The sequence below is a fragment of the Strigops habroptila genome, chromosome 10 (assembly GCF_004027225.2).
Source record: "Strigops habroptila isolate Jane chromosome 10, bStrHab1.2.pri, whole genome shotgun sequence".
In the NCBI taxonomy this organism is placed as follows: domain Eukaryota; kingdom Metazoa; phylum Chordata; class Aves; order Psittaciformes; family Psittacidae; genus Strigops; species Strigops habroptila.
This window is the reverse complement of record NC_046359.1, coordinates 32,788,379-32,807,787: the sequence shown is the minus strand read 5'-3', so window position 1 is coordinate 32,807,787 and position 19,409 is coordinate 32,788,379. Positions and strand designations below refer to the sequence as shown.

The following is a 19,409-nucleotide window of genomic DNA, read 5'->3' as shown; positions in this document are numbered from 1 at the left end:
GACTTTATATGTCTTTTATGATAAGAATTCCTTTCAGGATCAGAGCAGAGCACACAGACAAGGCTAGGGTCATTTCTCCCTTCCTAGGAAATGTTCCTATTTAAAACAAATGTGCATGTATAGATACATACAGATATAGAAGTTTAACACAGATGAGTAAGTGGAAACTTGAGTCCAAGGAGCAAAGAATACCTATAGCAGAAGACCAGCATAAAGGCAGATCACAGCATCAGTCCCTTTCACAGAGCCCAGGGACATACGCTCTCGAACATGAAGACCTTGCGATACTAGCAGCAGGAATTACATAGAGTAAGTGGTGCCCAATTGATGAGCTTGGCTGTGTGACAACCACAGTAAATGTGGGATTTCTGTTTCATCTCCCTGTGGCAGGCTAGCAGAGGGGGCTGTCCTGTGTGTCGAGGTGTCTTGGACACTTGCTTGCTGTGTTCACCTTACTCACAGACATGGCACGTGGTGAGAAGGGGTTTTTTTCCACCCTCTTTAGCCACACTGCCCTCCTCTGTAGTGCTGGCTGCCCCCTGCAAACTCCTCCAGCTTTTCTTAATTCCTTTCCAGAGCAGGTATATACATGGGCTATACACTTGATTCATTCACTTTACATTCCCTGTGATACATCATAATTAGGCATTTTGGACTTCTATCCTCAAGCCTTTGAGGCAGTGTTTTTGTGGCATAAATATCTTGTGTATTCCTGTGAACAATTTATTTTCACTGTATAGGTACCTGCAATTAGCAGAGATAATGGATGTATCAGCTACTGATTCCCAGACCAGGTGACCTCTGCACTGCAACAAATCAATAGCTTTGCACTGATTTAGGGGGAAAGGGAAGGAAAAAAAAGACCAATAGTTTTATCTTTTTATCTTACTTTAAATATAAATAGAGCAATTTGCATAATTTCTGATCAGAATGAAAGAAGAGCTCCTTTACACAATTGTTTCTGTTCAGAAACAAGTCAGTCTGAAATCTCCTTTGGAAAACTTCCCTCTCAAGTGACAGCAAAAGGCTACTACACTGATTTGAACAGGTTACAAAAGAAACTATTTTTCTTGAACGTATTAGAGACTTTTGACCTTTTAAAAATAGATAGTTGACACTTACTGCTGCCACTTCCCTTGTGAACATGAAAAACTTGTCTCCCTACCATGATTTATAGAACACCAGGGAGTTACAGGCTAATATATCTTAGCAATTATTGACAGTACAAAAATGAATCAAAGCACTGACTCTTCTCATCATCTCTTTACTTTGCTGAAGATACACGTTTTACTAGCCTGACTAAATAAGCGGGATATCTATTTAACCGAGTATTAATAGTGATTTCACACTTAGATCAAAATAGTGTATATGTAAGTCTTTGAAGGAGATTATCGGGAGGCACCAATAGTGTGTCTTCCTGCCTTCTCCAAAGGGCATGACACCATACTCTCAAATAAATCAATGCAGGCATGGGAAAAGTAAAATGCAAATTTCCACACAGCAGACGGAAGCAAAAGGGATTTTGTTCCTATCAGTGCTTTAGCACCATGCCAGCAATCCAGATGAAAGTCTGTTGAGAGTTTGGCTGCATCAAATTAATTGTCCATGTAGCAGTTTTAAATTGGTCTCTCTAACCTGAAAAAGCACGTGATTAGTCTGCAGAATGGGAAGCGATAACGACCGGATCCAACAGCAGAAGCCACATTATTATACGAATTGATTTTATAATCAGTACAGTTTTGGGGGGTAGGTATCTCCTCATACTCAAACAGTAAGGGGATGCATTATACTAGTTTTAGTTTATTGCCAGCAAAGCTGAAATCGTGTGAAGAAGGTTTGTGGAGTCAAATAAGCAAGGGCTTGGTCTTTGGAGGGACGGCAGCTTTCTGCAGGAATGCTGGTTCCCTGCAGGCAGCCCAGAGAGATGGGGTTTGTAACCTGCTGTCCCCAGCATTTGGGCATCACTGTACTTTACCTTTGATTAAGAAAGCTTGTAGAGAAAGGCAGCAAATAAGGCTGAAATAAAAACACTCACTCTGGCAGTGGCACATTTTTCCTCTGACATGATGGGCTCCAGAGCATCTTGAGATCACGATGGCAGACAAAGGTGGTTGTTCAGATGAGGAAGGGACCTCCTCGTTCAAGGATGCTGACACAAGCTTTTTGCCCACATTGTAATTCCCTCCATGGAAATGGACTAGCAGCATTTATTACCACTTATCTTTTATTACTTCTCTCTTGGCTTTGACAGCCAGCTAATAATGAATAGTTTTATTAAGATGACCTGGGCAGATGAGGAGACTACATTTGAGATAATCACTCAGGAGAGTAGGTGAATGAGGAAATAGGGGAAAAAATTTCTGGGGAAAATCAAAAGGCAGACTTTCTTGGGCTGGAAGAACATGTGGCTTCCAAGACCCAAAGTCTAGTGACAGCCTTTCCAAACCGACCATCTTGAAGCAGATGTTCCCAGACACTTCAACAGACAGTTCTGAAATGCTTTAAGGAAGCACGCACACACACAAGAGGCCTCTGGAGGACGGTTCATTGCTAGTTCCAATGCATTACAGAAATGGGAAGATCCAGAATAGTCAGTGCCTCAAATATGCACAATTAAACTTTTTATCTAAGACTGAAAATTGTAAAAAAACCCTCTTCCTCCTCAGTTCTGGCATTAAAAATCTTCCCAGGCTTATGAGAGGTCTCTGAGTATTCACTAGAGCAAATCATGCACTATGTTACACACGCTTCAGTGAAAATAAATCTCCATGACTGGACCCATCATGACAAAAATATTAGCATTGCCTAATATTAAATGTAATTATGAATACAGACATTTTCTTACAGCTACTAACACCATCCACTACATCTTTCCATTGTCCTCCTGAAGGGATTTAGGTTTCTCTTATTCAATGTTACAATTTCCCTGCAAAATACCTTCTTCCAGGGCAGAGATTTCCTTCTGTTTTCTTTTCTGTTCATACTCATTCTTCCCTTCCACAAAAACTACTTACTATTTCTATGGTTTTGTGTCTGAGGCCTTGACCCTACAAACTCTAATGCCTGAGCTTTGCCTCCAGGCTCAGCCAAGACACTACTGCATAAATATTTGCATGACTGAGGCCCTTAGATATAACCTACCTGGGAAAAGGATATTCTTTTGTGATTCCAAAGTTAAATCCAGACCTTTGCCTTGCAATAGACTGCCAAAGAAAACATAAGCACCAGCAAGAAGCTACTAAGTCAAATGCTTTACAAAACTAGTGTGCAATGAGGATTATTTATCTCATTGCAGTACTGTGCTATCATAAGCAGTAAAAAAATTACCATTAAGCCCAAATCTCCAGGTTCTATACTGGAGGATGCAGAGATGGCATGCTATACAAACATGGGAATTGCATACAATCCCTAATCCTTTTGCCAAGTAGCTGATGGCAGCAGAAAGGAGCCTGATTCAATACATCTAGAGTCTTATTTGACAAATAACTGAACAGCTCTCTCTATGAAAATTACATGCTTCCACCTGAGTTTCCTTCATACAAATAATTCTTCTCATCAGCAAACACTGCAAGACGGCACTCAGACAGGTCTTACTGGGAGGAAGGGAACATGCCATAAAACTTGGGCCAAAATTCAATACATTACTATGTTTCTATGTTTGTGTGTGCATACACACAATATTCCAATAAAAGCAATAAAAATAATAGACCCACGGACATACAGAGCTTACTCCCTCAATTCAGCCAGCAGCACCCTTTCTGCATATCTAATTCCATTTACAAGAAGTTGCTTATGCACACCACAAAGGTTCTCTGCCACAACCATGCTGCGCAACTCAGGCTTGTAGGAACACCAGACATACAAAAGCTTTTTGCTACTGTCTGCTGCTGTAGCTCTTTAACAAGAAAGTCCTCAGACTGGACTCAGCCCTTTGATGGGTAGCCTTCAGTACTGATTCCCTCAATGGAGTCTCCATAGGAATGCGGCAAGACCCTTGAGAACCCAAAGACAATTCCTGGCCACTTGGGAATAACCTGCTTTCTTCTATGTAAGAGCATTTCTATCTCCCTGGGAGCCGTTTTCCTCCACACTATCCTGAGTCATATCTAACGGGAGACACAGAAAGAAGTTGGAGCTAGAGATAATGCAAAACACCTTAGCTGAAGTAGTTCTTCCTTCTTAATCAACGGAGAAGTAAGAGGAATCTTCCTCCCCACAGCACTTAAAGAAGACGACTGAACATGAAACATGGTTTGAATAAAAAAATGTTTTCCTTAGAAGTTGCTGTGTCTATTCCTTTGCTGTACTGCATGGCATATACTTAGGATATTTTTCTGTCTGGCTTCCTGTATGGATTTAAACATACTGGAACTTACAGTGTTTTCACAGCATACAAGCCTCGCAAAACCTTTTATGTTTCCAGTAAAACACTTTGCAAAAATACTACTGGGGGTAGGGGGCATTCTGAAGAGATCTCAAACCACAAAAATTACCATTTGGGAAAGTCATGTTGATGAAATGCATTTTACAAATATAAATAGAAAATTAAATCCATAATTTCTGATTATGATTGTTGCTTTAGTTGAGACTGAAGGAGATTCCAAGCTCTGCAGCAGAAGGCATGGAAATCCATTGGTTTTAGTATATTGAATCTGTAGTTACATTAGCATTCTACATTTTAGAGGCATACGTATTTTCCTGTAGTTTTGAGTAAGTATTGTCTTTAGAAAGCACACAGCTCAATACACAAAAAGACACACAAGTACTCTAACTTAAAGGCAATCATATGAGAGCAATTTGGTTTTCCGATTTAAAGGAATGTTTTCTGTATGTTAAATACCAAATTAAAAACTAAAAGGCAACTACTATATTGTTTCTTCCATCAAACTGAAATCAAAACATCTATTTTTTGATTATTTTAATGGGAAATGAAGAAACCAATGTAACACATATTACGGAAAATGATCAGAGCTTCCTCTGAAAGATGTTCTATCTTGAAGCTAGCCAAATCCCTCAGGCTTTGAATTGGATCCCTGGACAGGAGTGCATTTTTCTTACATGCAGAAAGGTACAGCAAATGGAAAGCAACCATCAATACCAGAACACACCTCATTCTTCTACACAAAGTTAACGGGTTTTCATGATATTTTTCCTATGAGTTTGAAGATGGGTCTGCAGGATGGCTCTGGTTTAGAGATTCCCCAGGGGAATCCCTTGTGCTCCATGCCTTTGGTGCTTTCAGGTTTTTTTTCCCTGGGGGTTAAATTACTGGTAGCATGAAGTGGGTACTTCAAAATGGCAGGCTCAGGACTTGTCTCTACAGCGGCACCTACTTAACTTGAGGACCACACAAAGCCTCAAACCAGATGCTTTGGTTTCACTGTTTGATCACTCTGATTTTGTTGGTACTAATCAATTTAAATGTATGTCTATCTTTTGTTTGTTTGGTTTTTATGTATTGAATTGTTTTTGCTTTTAAGTGGCACACACTTCTTACTGTTCCATTTTATATCTTCTTTTCAGTTAAATGAATATAACTCTGCGAGCATACAAGTCCCAAGAAGCTATAGAGAGCACACTCCATTTATTTATGAGACCTGTTAAAAGAGATTCATGCTACGCAGTGGCTGCATTTCTGCTCACTTTTTTCTTTACGTGGTGCTAAAGTCAATTTAAGGACATTCATCCACTGAAGACTGAGAGGGGCAGAGAAACTCATGTTCACCTGGATATGACCTGTATTCAATACACTCCTATCTCCCATCCAGTCCTCTGACTCATTTTGCCTCATCATTCAAACTGTCCAGAAGGGTAGCAACAGGATGCATGTTCTTATATCCTCCTCCCCTTTAAAGACGTGCAGATGGAGACTCGTTAGGAGAGCTAAGGTTTGTACGTGACATGACTAGTTAGTGAGGTGCTGCCAAAGGAGAAGAAGGAAGACCCCCATTACACAGGCAAGAATGCCCTTGATTTTCCTTTGGATCACATTCAGTTAAAAATAAGGTGAAAAGACTCTATTAGATGTGACTGGCAAAAATCTTCCATTTATCCACAGATGAGGCACAGCACTGCCAAATCAATCCAACCTTCCCACAGTGCCACACAACGGAGTGTGGTCACCCACTGAGACACCAGCTTTGCTGCAGAGCCAATTTCAATGTCTGGCCAAAAGAGGTTACTGCTGAAAGCCAGCTGCAGCAGCCCTAGGTTGCAATGAATCACCACCTCCTGAGGGCACGGGCCAAGATCACCATCTCATGGTATGCAAGCCATCAAACTACCCATGGGAAAAGGAAACATTCATCACATACATGTGGACTCGATGTGAATATGTGACCTAGAAATCTGGAGGGTTCCAAGTCCTATCACCCTCTGCCTGAGTCATCATCCTGTTGCATGAACCTTATGTGACATATTTTGTGTGGGCTGCAGGGTTGGGGGGTGGAGAACAACCTAAAGTCTACTGTGTCATTTAGTCCTAAAATTATGCATAACTCACTCAAAGACAAATAAAAGAACAAAATTACTACAAAAGAGGAAAACGTGGTAGTAAGGGAAAAACTTCCTTGTTGCATATTGTATCTTCATTTGAATTCCTGAATAAATCTGAATGAATTATATTTTTTAATTTGTTTAACTATGGCAATAGTCACCATGCACTAGTGGTTTTAGCAGTATTTTCTCTTTATATGTATGACTCAAGAATTACCATAGCAACTTACTTCCTAATTAGCCTTCAGTTACTAACAATCAATATGATTAGACAAGGTCAGCGCCGGAGTAAGCTCTATAGATTTTTAAAAAGGCCACTGAGAGTCAATAACAGCAAGAAGAGGAGGAGCAGACTCCTGGACAATCTTCCCCAAAGGATGGTCACTGTTATGTTATTACTCACTCTCCTATGAACAAAAGGAGTCACAGCAAATGAGAGCTTTGCCCTTTACCTGACTGCAGAAAGCTTTTAACCTGCCAACAATTTCACAAAATATGGAGAACAGAAGCATCCTTAGATCTGCAGATAAAAAGACACCTCCCTGACACATTGCTGGGACTGATGTTGACTGCACACTGCCAAAATCAAGAATAAATATGGCATAGATTTTTATCAATGTAGCTACATCTGAAATCAATCTCCCTGTGTGGGAAGGATCCCTGAAACCTGGAATAAGGTGAGACTGGCCAGTTCACAGGAAGATGCTCCCTGGGATTTAAGCATGTGCAGTGCTTAGCTGAGATCCCATTAGGAAGTCCTCCCTCCAGTGACCTGAGCAATTGACCATCATTGGCACAATTCCTACTTCACTTTTGCAGCCTATTTCAGTCATTAGCATGTTATCTCTTACCCTGAAAGCACAGTGCCTGGCAGCACAGTAGGATGAAAACATAATGTGCTATTCAGAGGTACTCTGGGTCCTGGAAATACAAAACAGGCTCCTTGGTACTGACAGATGAAGGCTCGTGAAAAGCTACTTTACTTGTTAGCGCGTTTAAGTCTGCTACTAAGAAACACAGACCAAACCAAGCTTATTTTTAGACAAACTATGTTGTCAATTATGCCCAGGCACATGGCTGTCACAGATGAACTGTGATCCATTCACCTGCCTCTGTACAACTGTCCTGCCACTTGGCTCTCTCCTCTATTCCTCTCTCTGCTGCAGCTGTGCCTTCTGCCTCAGCTCATCCCAGCATCCCCAAATAGAGGGTCGGGCTTGGGGAACAGTGGAGCCAAGACATGGCACATAGAATCATAGAATAGTTTGGGTTGGAAGGGACCTTCAAAGGTCATCTAGTCCAACCCCCTGAATTGAGCAGGGACACCTTCCACAAGACCACGTTGCTCAGAACCACATCCAGCCTGGTGATAATGTAATGACAAGACAGTCTGGACAGTGCTATACACCACAACTTTGAGGCAATGTGTCTTGACCTTCCTCTGCACAAAATGCCCCGAAGAAGAACAAACCAGTTTTAAGCTCAAAATGGCAGTTTTTATTAGAATATAAACTAGGATAATTAACTTTAAGGCAGAAAAACTTTAAAGGATGTTGAAAGTGATGTGAGAAGATTTTATATCTCCACCTACCCTGACATTCAATGCCTTCGGAGAAGGTTTGGAGTTCCTCAATGGTTTATTCCAAGTGTTGGTAAGTTCTGCCCAGATTTCCTGGAAAACCTCATTCATCACCCCTGGGGCTGCTCCCTGCTCCCCAGTGCAGTCTTTGGGTGGCACATATCCATCTCTGGCCCGTAAACCTCCTGCCACTTGTAGCACCTCAAAGCTGCTCCCCTCCAAACATGCCCATTAGCCCACAAAAGGTATACCCACACCCCCATTCCTCCAGGGAGCTCTGCCACTGCCAGTTTTCCTAAAGAGCATGGAAGAGAAGCAATAAATAAGCAAATCATTTTCACCATGTTATGCTCACCCCTTCTCACAGTACAGATGGACAAAGCCAAAATCTTAGCAATCCAGCAGAAGTCTTAAAAATGTGGAAAATAAAGCTGAAAAACATATCATAAAATCTCATTCAAAATAAGAGATAAGATTGACAAAAGGATTAGACGCGTCTAATGAGCATCTTAATTTCATAATTACACTAGAAAGGATAAACATTTCCAGATAAAGATGTAAACCTTTCTGCTCTTGAGCAGACAAGCAAGACAGAAGTAGATGATGCTTCCAAATAACGAAGACTAGTTTAATTCAGTCCCCATGCAAAATTCAGCATTACGCCTTGTTTTAGTGAAGAAAACTTCACAACACAAAGGCATCATAAAGACACCATTCCAGGAGTTTTTGATGATCAGCCCACTATTTATTAGATGCATTTCTTCTCCTCAGAGGAATGATTGTTCCAGAAACGTTCTCTTGAACGTTCTCCTTCAGCAATTGGCATCAGCAGCTCTCAGGGACAAGGTTCTGAACTGAGAAAGCCACCAGCTTGTCCCTGTCCCCAGCTCCTAACCCTATGCTGACTGCATTGGAAAATGCACAGACACCACTAGTTTTTCAGCATTCTGCATTTCTTTCACAATCATTTGTAATTTCCATCTGTGGTGTTGGCTCCCCAAGCATTCAAAGTATTTTTTGGCATAGTATCTGTCTATCATCCTAAATCCTAGCAATTTAAATCTTTTCCAGACTACTCTATGTATAAATATATGTACACACATATGCATGTATGCAAGTATATATGTACATACATATATTCTACCATGTGGTATGTAATTTAGTTACCAAAGGTACACCACTCTTACTTACTCTTTTAAAAAAAACCCACATATATGGAAGTCCTCATCAAAACCAGGTTCCTGCTTGAGAAATCAAAATACTCACTGTATTTTGCAAGCAAATTGTTCTTGGCTTGGTCACAAAACAAACAATGGGCACAACGCATCTCTGGTTTTACACCTGGGATGAATTGGGGCCAGCAGTGTCTTTGATAGCAAAATCAAAATGCAGCTCACTAATAACAATCAAATGCTCAGCTGCCTCTCCACTGAGCAAAGCAGCCATCAAACTAATGATTAAATCCATGCCAATCATTCGGCATAATAGAAATACAGGCCGTGCAATATAATGTTGTCAGAGAATCAGCATCTCCTGCTTAGAAAATAAATGTCTTGACTTCATCTCAACATTTGTTTTCCATAAACGCTGAGGTGTGTATCAGCATTTCTATAGCGATGGGAAACAATCTTTCATTGTAACATGCCAATTCCACTAACATTATTTCAAAAATAAACAGAAAAGCTAGATAAAATTAATACGGGAAGGTATTTCTGAAATCCTCCTGAAATTGAATTACCATTTCCAATCTGATGCTAGCTGCTTTCTTTCTAACAAACAACATTTAGTAGCAGCAACAATAAATGTTGAAGAAAATCCCATTTAGAGGAAATCGGGCACAATTTCAAGTAGGTCACACCTTTTGCACCCATTCACTGGTACAGTTACAATGCACACACAAGATTAATAGAGAAGAAAATCCAAGAAACCCCTGTTTTCTCATGAAAAAAGAACTTTCCTTTCTAATTTATACTTCTAATAACAGCACTTTTTAAAGCAAATCCAGAAGCTGGATGTATCTGGAAGCAGATGGCACTATGATGCCTCTCTGGATACGCCATCACCCAGATTCCCATAAAGTCTCACCAGCACAGCAACCTCAGAAGCCATGGACCCTTTCCAGCATGTCTGTCAGGCAAAGGAGATGGAGGTGCTACATGTTTGAGCTGAACAACCAAGTGAGGTGCAATCGCTGTAATTCGGAATGCATGTGCTGTCTCTCAGAGTTGTTTTGTTATTGTACTGTTTGTTTTCAGGTCAATACATTTTATTCTCAATTCTATCCAGAAATTTCGGAGTTAATGTGTAATCAATACACAAGAGTTTGTTTGTTTTTACCAAATTATTTACGGATATTAGACCTGAATGCACTTATTTTAGTAAGAAAAAGGTAATTATCTAAATCAAAGCAATATTCTGAAACATCACATGAGAAGAACCACCTTTTTGCCATGTATGAGCTATGAATTACAATTGAAAATGTAAAACATAATTGGAACTAACAATTCTGAGTTCTCATTTCATTTTCCAATATACGAACATAAGTTTAATAAATGTGTCACTCAGCCAGCTTCAGAATTACTTTATGTTCCTTAGCAAATATATATTTTTACATTTACAAAGTAACTTAGATGGTCACTGATTCTACTTTGAAAGTACAAGAATCTCATAATAATATACAACTTGAAATTTCCTTTACTTCAAAATAGAGTGAAGCTCCTGGAAGGAGGAGATGGAAACTGAAGAAGTAACATGTTTTGGGGAAAAAAATCTGCCTCTAATGACAGCCATCTTACATTTTATAACACTGTCCCCTTTTGAAACAAAAAACCCACCCAAAAGCACCTGAGATGAACCATGCCCCAACACTGCCAAAGCCACCACTAAACGATGTCACTAAGGGCATTGTCTACAAGGTTTGTGAACACTTCCAGGGACAGTGATTCTACCACTGCCCTAGGCAGCCTGTTCCAATGCCTGAGCACCCTTTTGGTGAAGACATTTTTCCTAATATCCAGTCTAAACCTCCCCTGGCACAGCTTGAGGCTGTTTCCTCTTGTCCTGTCACATGTTACTTGCACAGCCCACAAGAGAAAAGAAGAAAGATCATAGCATTAATTCTGCACCACGGGATGACTATCAATTCTGAGGCTCCTTGCTATGTTTATCGATTGCAATAATCAGCTTCATGCCTCTGACGCAAGGACCTAAAGTGAGGCTGCCTTGCAAAACTGAATGATTCGGAGAAAGCAAATATCCCTGTATGAACCACCACAGCATGCCAAACCTTCAATACATCTGGCCCACTATCTTGCTCTAGTGGTGGTAGGGGAGGCCCAGAAAAGAGTGTAAAAGCTGAGCAAGCTTATTGACAAATACTCTAAATAACTGAGGAAAAAAAATCTTAGTAATTCCTAACTTTTTCATGTGGAGAGGTGTTTCTGACCACTGGATTAAGACCTTTTTTTAAGCACTGTGCATTTCACCCTCAGATCTCACTTTGAATGAATGAGGCAACTTCAGAGCCCACATTTAAATATACAACAGAACTATCTTAATTTAGCCTGCACTTAGTTTTATCTGATTTGTTTGCATAGAGGAAGGCAGAAGAACATTGGATCAAAGTTTCCTCCTAAAGAAAAGTAGGAACTCACACAAGCATTTACCCATGTTTTGTCTTCTATGAATTCAAGTTATCTCAACAGTATGTCACTGGGGACAGGCATTGAAACACTTAGCATATGTTCAGGCAAGTGGATTTCCTTTTTTTGCTTTATCTATCTCCATGTCTAGACAGACAAGAAATGACATTCAAGATGACATCATTGGGCTTCCTTTGCCCAAGAAAGTTGTGAATGCTCCATCCCTGGCAGTGTTCAAGGCCAGGCTGGATGGGGCTTGGAGCAACCTGGTCTAGAGGAAGGTGTCCCTGCCCATGGTAGGGGGTTGGAACTAGATGGTCTTAAGGTCCTTTCCAACCCAAGCCAGTCTGTGATTCTATGATTCTTCCATTAAATACTTCAGTCTCTAATGCTGGCTTCATAACGATGCAGTTAACTAATAAAGATTCTGCTAACAGTTCATTACCACAAAACTCATTCTTGCTCAAAAGGAAGTAATGACAAAACACGGGTTTTTTTTCTTCTTCCTTTCTAAATCTCTTCTGTCAAAGACAGCGAGCATCAAGATACCAAACCACACAGAAAGAATTATGGAACACTTCCTTTCTTGTACTCCGACACGTTTCAATTAAAATATGCAAATATTAGCATGATTTTTTTGGTGAGTTTTTAAATAGAAAAGTTAGAAAATGTTGATATGGACCTTATGAATTTATTTTACATTTCCTAGCTTCTTCTAAGGTTTTTTACATTATTTGTGATTTTGTTCCGCCAAAGCATTAGCAAAAGATTGAGATCAAGTTATGCATTAGTGAAATACACAAACCTGTAATTAGAAGCTCTGCTCTTTGACAACAGTGGTGAGTTTCTGACATGGGTAATAAATTTCTCCCTCAGTTTTTTGTAATTGTGCAAGAGATGACAACAATAACTGCAAGTATAAGATTTCTTCCACAGATAAGCTTTGGCAGGGAAAAGCAGAATGGCAGGTGATGATGCAGCAAAATGTTTATGGGTTATATTAAAACCACCTAGTGTTCGTTTATTACTTTCTATGTTTAGAACCCAAGGCATAGCTTCTACTTTGAGAAATAAATTTGAATTAAGAACACACCAGGCTTCCTATGTATTAATACTAATCACTGAAGTTTGCTATCCAAGGGATGCTATCTGCAAAGGCTGCAGGAGGGTCATAGAATGGTTTGGTTTGGAAAGGACCTTAAAGCTCATCCAGTTCCAATCCCCTGCCATAGGCAGGGACACCTCCCACTAGAGCAGGTTGCTCCAAGCCCCTGTGTCCAACCTGGCCCTGAACACTGCCAGGGATGGGGCAGCCACAGCTTCTCTGGGCAACCTGTGCCAGAGAAGAAAATGTACCCAAGCTGCTCATGGCCATACAGAGAGACTACGGAACAAGGCTCTGCTTTGCCTGGCTCCTTCACTGATGGTGTGTTATAGGACTCCTTGGAGAAGCTCACAAACTTGTTCAACTTTCAAATCACATTTGTGGGAACCCATTTCAAAGGGCAGAGTGTAGCAATGGGCAAATAAGGGCTGACACCCTGGATGCTATTGGGTTAAGGAAAGCGTACGTTGCATACAGCAGAGGATAAGTTTTCTTACATGATTTTGCTGCTGAATCAGAGGTCTGAATTGCAAGCAATCCCTCTGGTATAGCAAAGAGCAGGATTAGACCAGGCAGACAGAGGAGAAAGCCCCATACCATAACAGTGGCCCCATTAAAACACTTATTCTTTGCAATATCAGCCTGAACTTTGAATTTCTTTGCTTATGCTAGTTACTTGCCTTAATGTTTTTGAACTGTAGTCCTTTGTTCCTTGAGAGAAAATGTATATTTAGACTAATTTAAATGCATTAAGTAGCATACTTATTTTCATGCCCTGCCCTTAAGATGCAGAACGTTACACATAACTTCCTAAAATGTAAATTAGAATTTAATATTCATGGAGTTGCACCTTGGTAATATACCCTGGAGTATTTATTACCAACATATGATTATTACCTGATTCAGTGTGTGCTTTGGTACACAGAATGCACTGTGTCCCCCTTTCACCTTAGGTATGTAAACAAGTATTTTTGTAAACATGCACTATTTAACTTATACATCACAGAAGATCCTCCTTTTTTTGCTTCTTGCAAAAAAAACCCCAAACGAATAGCAGACTTATCCAGATGATGCAGAAGATAGAAAGGAACTCCTGCCTAGAACCAATTTCCAAATGTCTAGGTTACACAGAATCCTAACCCTTTTCTCATAATAGCTTTAATGATCTGATTTAATCACAACGTTTTGCATACCAAATGAGGCAGCACACAATACACTGTGCAAAAAAAAAAAAATGGAGAAGCTGCAAAATACTGATCAGCTTTCTTGGTAGCAGAAGACATAGACTGCTCATCCTTAAATGATCACGCGATTTCTGCTTCTGCCCCTTCATTCTCACCTTTTTGGGCTGTATGCTGCCAAGTGTGACAGAATCATATGCTGGGGCTGAATGAAACTGGTAACAGGAGCACATGGGATGATGGACATCCCCTTAGCTATTTGCTAGCCCAGAAAGCTTTGATGGCTACTGCTGAAGAAGGTCTGGACAGTGAATCCACCAATTCACCAGGTCATTAAAACTTGCTAAATAAAGTGAAGACTTCACACAACGCCAAATTTTCCTGATAAGACTTTTACCTATTAAGCCAAGAACTTTGCTCCTTTCCCACTCACAGGAAGAGAGATACACCTTGATTCAGCAATGTACTTTCACACGTGCCTCAGAATACTCTGTTGAGTGGTCTCCACTGTCCTCAAGTACCTCACTTCAGTAAAGATAAAACATAAAAGGTAACTCAGTCTGACCTAATTAAGTCAAAAGAAAGTGGGACCTATCTTTTAGCCTGCAGGTGCAAACAGGAAAGATTTTAGCATCACATCAGGTTGGTTGCTGTATATGAAATAAGCTGGTGCTCATGTATCTAGGTGTGAGACCAGCAGTATTTGTTCATATGAACCACACTGGATCAATAGTCTCAGCAAAAAGCCATAAAAACTTGAATGCACTGAGTGATTAGGTAAACATACGATTCAGAGATATTTTCTCTACAAATTCATGAGGAAGCTGTAGATAGCTGGTGCATATATCCCTGCTGTCTTCCATAGACAGAAGACTTCAGTTTCCAGGAGTGTCAACTCTGGCAGCTTCCTTCCACCCTAGAAGTTTTAGCTCTCCACAGTTTTCAGAGTTCATCAAGGATCTAGCTCATCAAGCTCTGTTAACCACAGCATGGTTCAGGTTCATAAAATCTGTCTTTGCCAAAATCTGCTAAAGATATGCCCTTTTCCCATTACTCGAACATAAAAAACAGGGCCATTTTTTCTCTGACATCTAGTTCGAGAAGTACTTCATCCACATGGCTGAATTTCATTGGGTTGTACACAGGCGGGGTTTGAAAATGAGTGATAAAACAAAGCATTACGCTTTAGCTTAAACCTTTTAAAAGAATAAATAACAGGTGATGAATTTTCAAGAGGATTGTGCCTTAGGACACAAATGTGAAGCCCCTTTGGCTTGCATAGGGTAAAGCAATCAGTCCAGACTTCCTGTAAATATGATGCCTGAACCAGGCCTTGTTAGACCAACATTCAAAATCTACTTTGCTATCTTATAGTAACAGGAAGAAACTAAGTAAGAGAAAAAGGGAGAGTTAATAGTGCTTTAGACTGTCTCTCCTCCAAATTAAGCAGTTCCAGTGCAGGTTGAAGATGACACAGCAGCCGCAGAGCATGTTGAATTGATTTTGCCAGGCATGTGCTTGCATGGAGCTGCTTTTTAATTTAGTTACTGGAGGGTTAATTAGTTCTGAGAGTGTAAACAGGCTGGTTAAGCAGGAGTCCAGATGAGCTGCCACGTCCCAGTTGGCTAAGATTTAGGAGCAGACTAAACATGTAGTGAGAATAACTAATCTGCTTCCTTGAATGCCTATTTGCTAAATTATCATGAAGCCAGAGCTGTGCAGAAGTTGGAGAGCTGCCAGCAACAAGCTGGTTAGGCTGTTCCTCAGATCTGTGGGTTTCTGAAGTAGTTTTCTATAAGAAAATCCAAGTTGCACCTTTAGCTAGAGGAAGCTCAGATAATTAGAGCCTGCCAGTTTATTTCATAGCTTCAAACATCCTATCTAAGAAGAAAAGATTCTCCTCCTAGAACATACTTGGGGAAAGTTGTTTCTCTAGATGACAGCTTGCAGAATGGCCATTTCATGGTTTTTCAGTAACTGAAGGAATTTAGATGGGTAAGAAGATAATGAAAAGTTAGATATGGTTCAATGGGCTCTATTCTTTCAAAAAAACCTTCAAAATGGCAAATGTATTAAAGTGAAAATGTTCACACACACCCCCTTCCCCCCCCCCCCCCAAAAAAAAAAAAGGGCAGATGAAAACCAAAGCATTTTGTCTTGGTAACTAAAACTGGAGCTTCAGAAGGGAGTGCGGGTGAAGCCAGCTCCATGCTGACCTTTGCAGGTCACACTATTTATGGTCACTAGTGTCCCTTCTAGAAAGTCCTTGGACAGCCCAAATGGAAAACAAACAAGATCTTGTCTGGCTATTGAGACCTGAGCCTGACTGGAAGTATCTGACATGTTCAAAGCTCTCAGCTGTTCAGGTGTTTCAGAATGCATACAGAAAGCAGAAACACTGAAAAATGTTACTGAATTATTTTTCTTTGAAAACCAGAATTTTTCAGTCACTGTATTCAAAAGCTTTCACTCACTTTGAACATAAATACATCAGAGAGAAGATTCTCATGGAGGACTCATCTCTGATTTAAATTGTACTCAACCAGCTTATCCCCAATGGATGATTGCAAAGACCACCACTGCCTTGCAACTTCTGAGCTTTAAAAACGTACCCTGTTCTCAGAAACACAGTTAGAAATGATCTAGTAATGATAAAAATCATGTGTACAGATATGCTGGACTGTGTAAGATACTGTTTTTCTTCAGTAACATATTCAGAAGGTATTGTCACTCTCCTCATTTTTAGTCTATTTAGTTCTAGATAAGCACATACATATACTACACTGAGGTATCTCATTTGTATACATCAGGCTACCCACATTTTACCATATGGAGGTATCACATTATTAATAGCTATTTTCCTTAAATAGACTACAGTTTGCTTTAATCTTCCTTTCTGTGCATGATCCCGCAAGAGTAAGAAGGCTTTCATCCAAAGGCTGTGGTTTTATATGCAAATCTATTATTTGATTACACACTTTTTTTGTCCCTACAGTATCATGAATATTTCTGATGAATGTTTTATGGCTTAGGCTTAGGATTTGTGAGCTAGTTCACATTTTATCTGTTTGCCATATCATCTGCAAATACTGCATCTTTGTTGATGGTGATTGGTCTCATTTACATATTTATCACACTTTTATTTTCAAGGATGTTTTGCTATAAACTGTCTGTCCCCATTTCTCCTCCAAGTACTACTAGTCCATAGATATATTTTCAAATTGAGCTCATTTCCATATATAATTTTTTTGGTTGACAATAAATCCCCACTTAGAGACATCCTATTCAATGCAATCACTACCTTCATACATATCTGACATATGGTTTCTGAGTAATTAAAGATAACAACAGCAGTTTACAATGCACTTTGCAACCCACTTCATAGTCCAGAGAGCTCAATGATTCTCCATAAAGACTAAGCTAAGAGGAACCCTGCAGAACTGGGGAGAAACAAGTGCCAACAAAACTGCCGAAACATAGCTGATCTTATTCCTGATAACTCTTAGCCACAAAAAGTAAGACTTTGTTTTTCTTTTCTTTTGTCAAGAAAAATGTCCACTTACAGCTTGATGGACTTATGAGGGTCTCGGTCTATGAGTGGGATGCAGCAACTGAAGGCTTTTTAGTGTGTACCACATGCCAACAGAAGACTCCTGAACAGTGTTCAGGATCACTCCTTACAGTGATGCCCTGAAATGGATGTCACATTTCAGAAAAGACCAGATGCTATGTGAGCTTTACTACTTGCTACTGATCAGCAGCTCTTGAATCCTTTCATGTTCACTCTTTGGTCTTCACCCCTCCATCCCCATCCTTCTCTAGGTTCAAAATCCTATCTACTTCCTTGCCATACCTTCTGGCATGTTCTCCTTCTTGCTAAACCCCTTACTTATGCAAGACTATGAGGGAAAAGGGTAGAAATGATGCAGAGAAACATCAGCAATCTATTCCTTTTTAGTTTTGCCATTACACACAGCACTGAAAAAGGCACTGACTTTAAAATGCATTTCCCCACTCCCCCTCAGACACCTTGTGGGTGAACAGCCTGTTTGTGACTCTCTCCCGTCAGGGTGTGTTTCTAAACAAAATATTGTGATTTGCTCATATATGAAATAATTCAGAAATATCATACCTGCTCTGGAATAGTTCAGGTTGGACAATGTCACTTCTAATTTCTGGTGCTAGCACCAGTTAACCCATAGACTTTCTATCGCTAAAGAATAGTAGGAAATACATTACTTAGGATTTTGTTTTTCCTAGTGTTGGAGGGCTGCTCTACACCCACAATAGTACACTAATTAAGGTATGATACATCTGTTCATCAAAGGTGCTTGTAATTGTTAGGCTTATCACTAAAATTCACAGAAATTAGGTGCTTACACCCTTTATGTGCTAAGATTTTTGGATCTATCATCTGCAAGAAACTTCTCGTACACATCCTACCAGCTCCTTCTGACCATGCACAAAACAATCCTATTTATTCTTAGTGAAAAGAGAACTGGATGACCTGTTATGAACAGGAACTCTTTCCTCCATAATCTTTCCACTGTTTTATTCCAGAATTGTCAAAATAATCAGTTCCTCATGATCTCCTGCTATGGCACTGTATTTATTAAATGTGATGACACTCCATGCTGAACCAAACCCTTTGACCAAGGAAACTAGATGAAGCTCAGAGAGAAGGGCTTGCTCACAGGCCATAAAAGGAGCTACAACCAGAAACTGCTGTTTGCAGTAAAATAGTTGTTTCCTACTAAATACTGACATGATACATACATTTTCTCGAGGTCAGCAAGTCCTGTGAAAGCTCCTTTTGGAATGACTCTCATCTTGGTGAGGACAAATCTCCTGAAAATAAAGAAAATGGGGTGGTTATTCACTGTTCACAACACAGGACTGCATGGTAGCCATGTCAACGGAGGAGAGGTACAAGAAGAGTCTCCAGACTAAAGGCTTTGGCATCTAAATACAGCTGTAAAGTTCTAAGGTTTTATTGGACTCCAACTGCCTGCCTAGACCAAAATTATGGCACAGAGTTGAGCTGCCTATGGAGTTCCTCCAGGGAAAAAGCATCCATCAGTAGTTACAATTTCCACATTTGCTTCAGCAAGAAGTCTAGATCCATTCACTGCAACTTTGCTGTGTGCTGGGAGGGGACAACCTCCTTCTCATCTCGACCTCTCTTTTGAGAGATGCTCAAGCACAAGATGAAGCAGCCTGGCAGAGCCAGACTGGGGTAGGTTTCTTACACATGGTTGTAAGACAGTACATGCATGCTCATGCAAGATAAGACTTAACCTGCTGCACAGAGAATTTAAAATATCATATAACCCTTTTTGTTAACCCGGACTCATCTCCTTTTACCACAATAAACAAAGAGGACTACAAAACTTCTGATGGCACTCAGC

General features: G+C 40.1%; 1 protein-coding gene across 2 annotated transcripts in view; it reads right to left on the bottom strand.

Moving 5' to 3' along the window:
• Nucleotides 1-19,409, bottom strand: part of LOC115613913 (follicle-stimulating hormone receptor) — a 103,442-nt gene that overhangs the window by 30,528 nt on the left and 53,505 nt on the right. For both annotated transcript variants that reach the window (XM_032920198.1, XM_030499984.1), the window contains exon 2: nt 18,778-18,849. In XM_032920198.1, the coding sequence (XP_032776089.1) occupies nt 18,778-18,849 (72 nt within the window). The remainder of the gene's footprint in view (nt 1-18,777; nt 18,850-19,409) is intronic.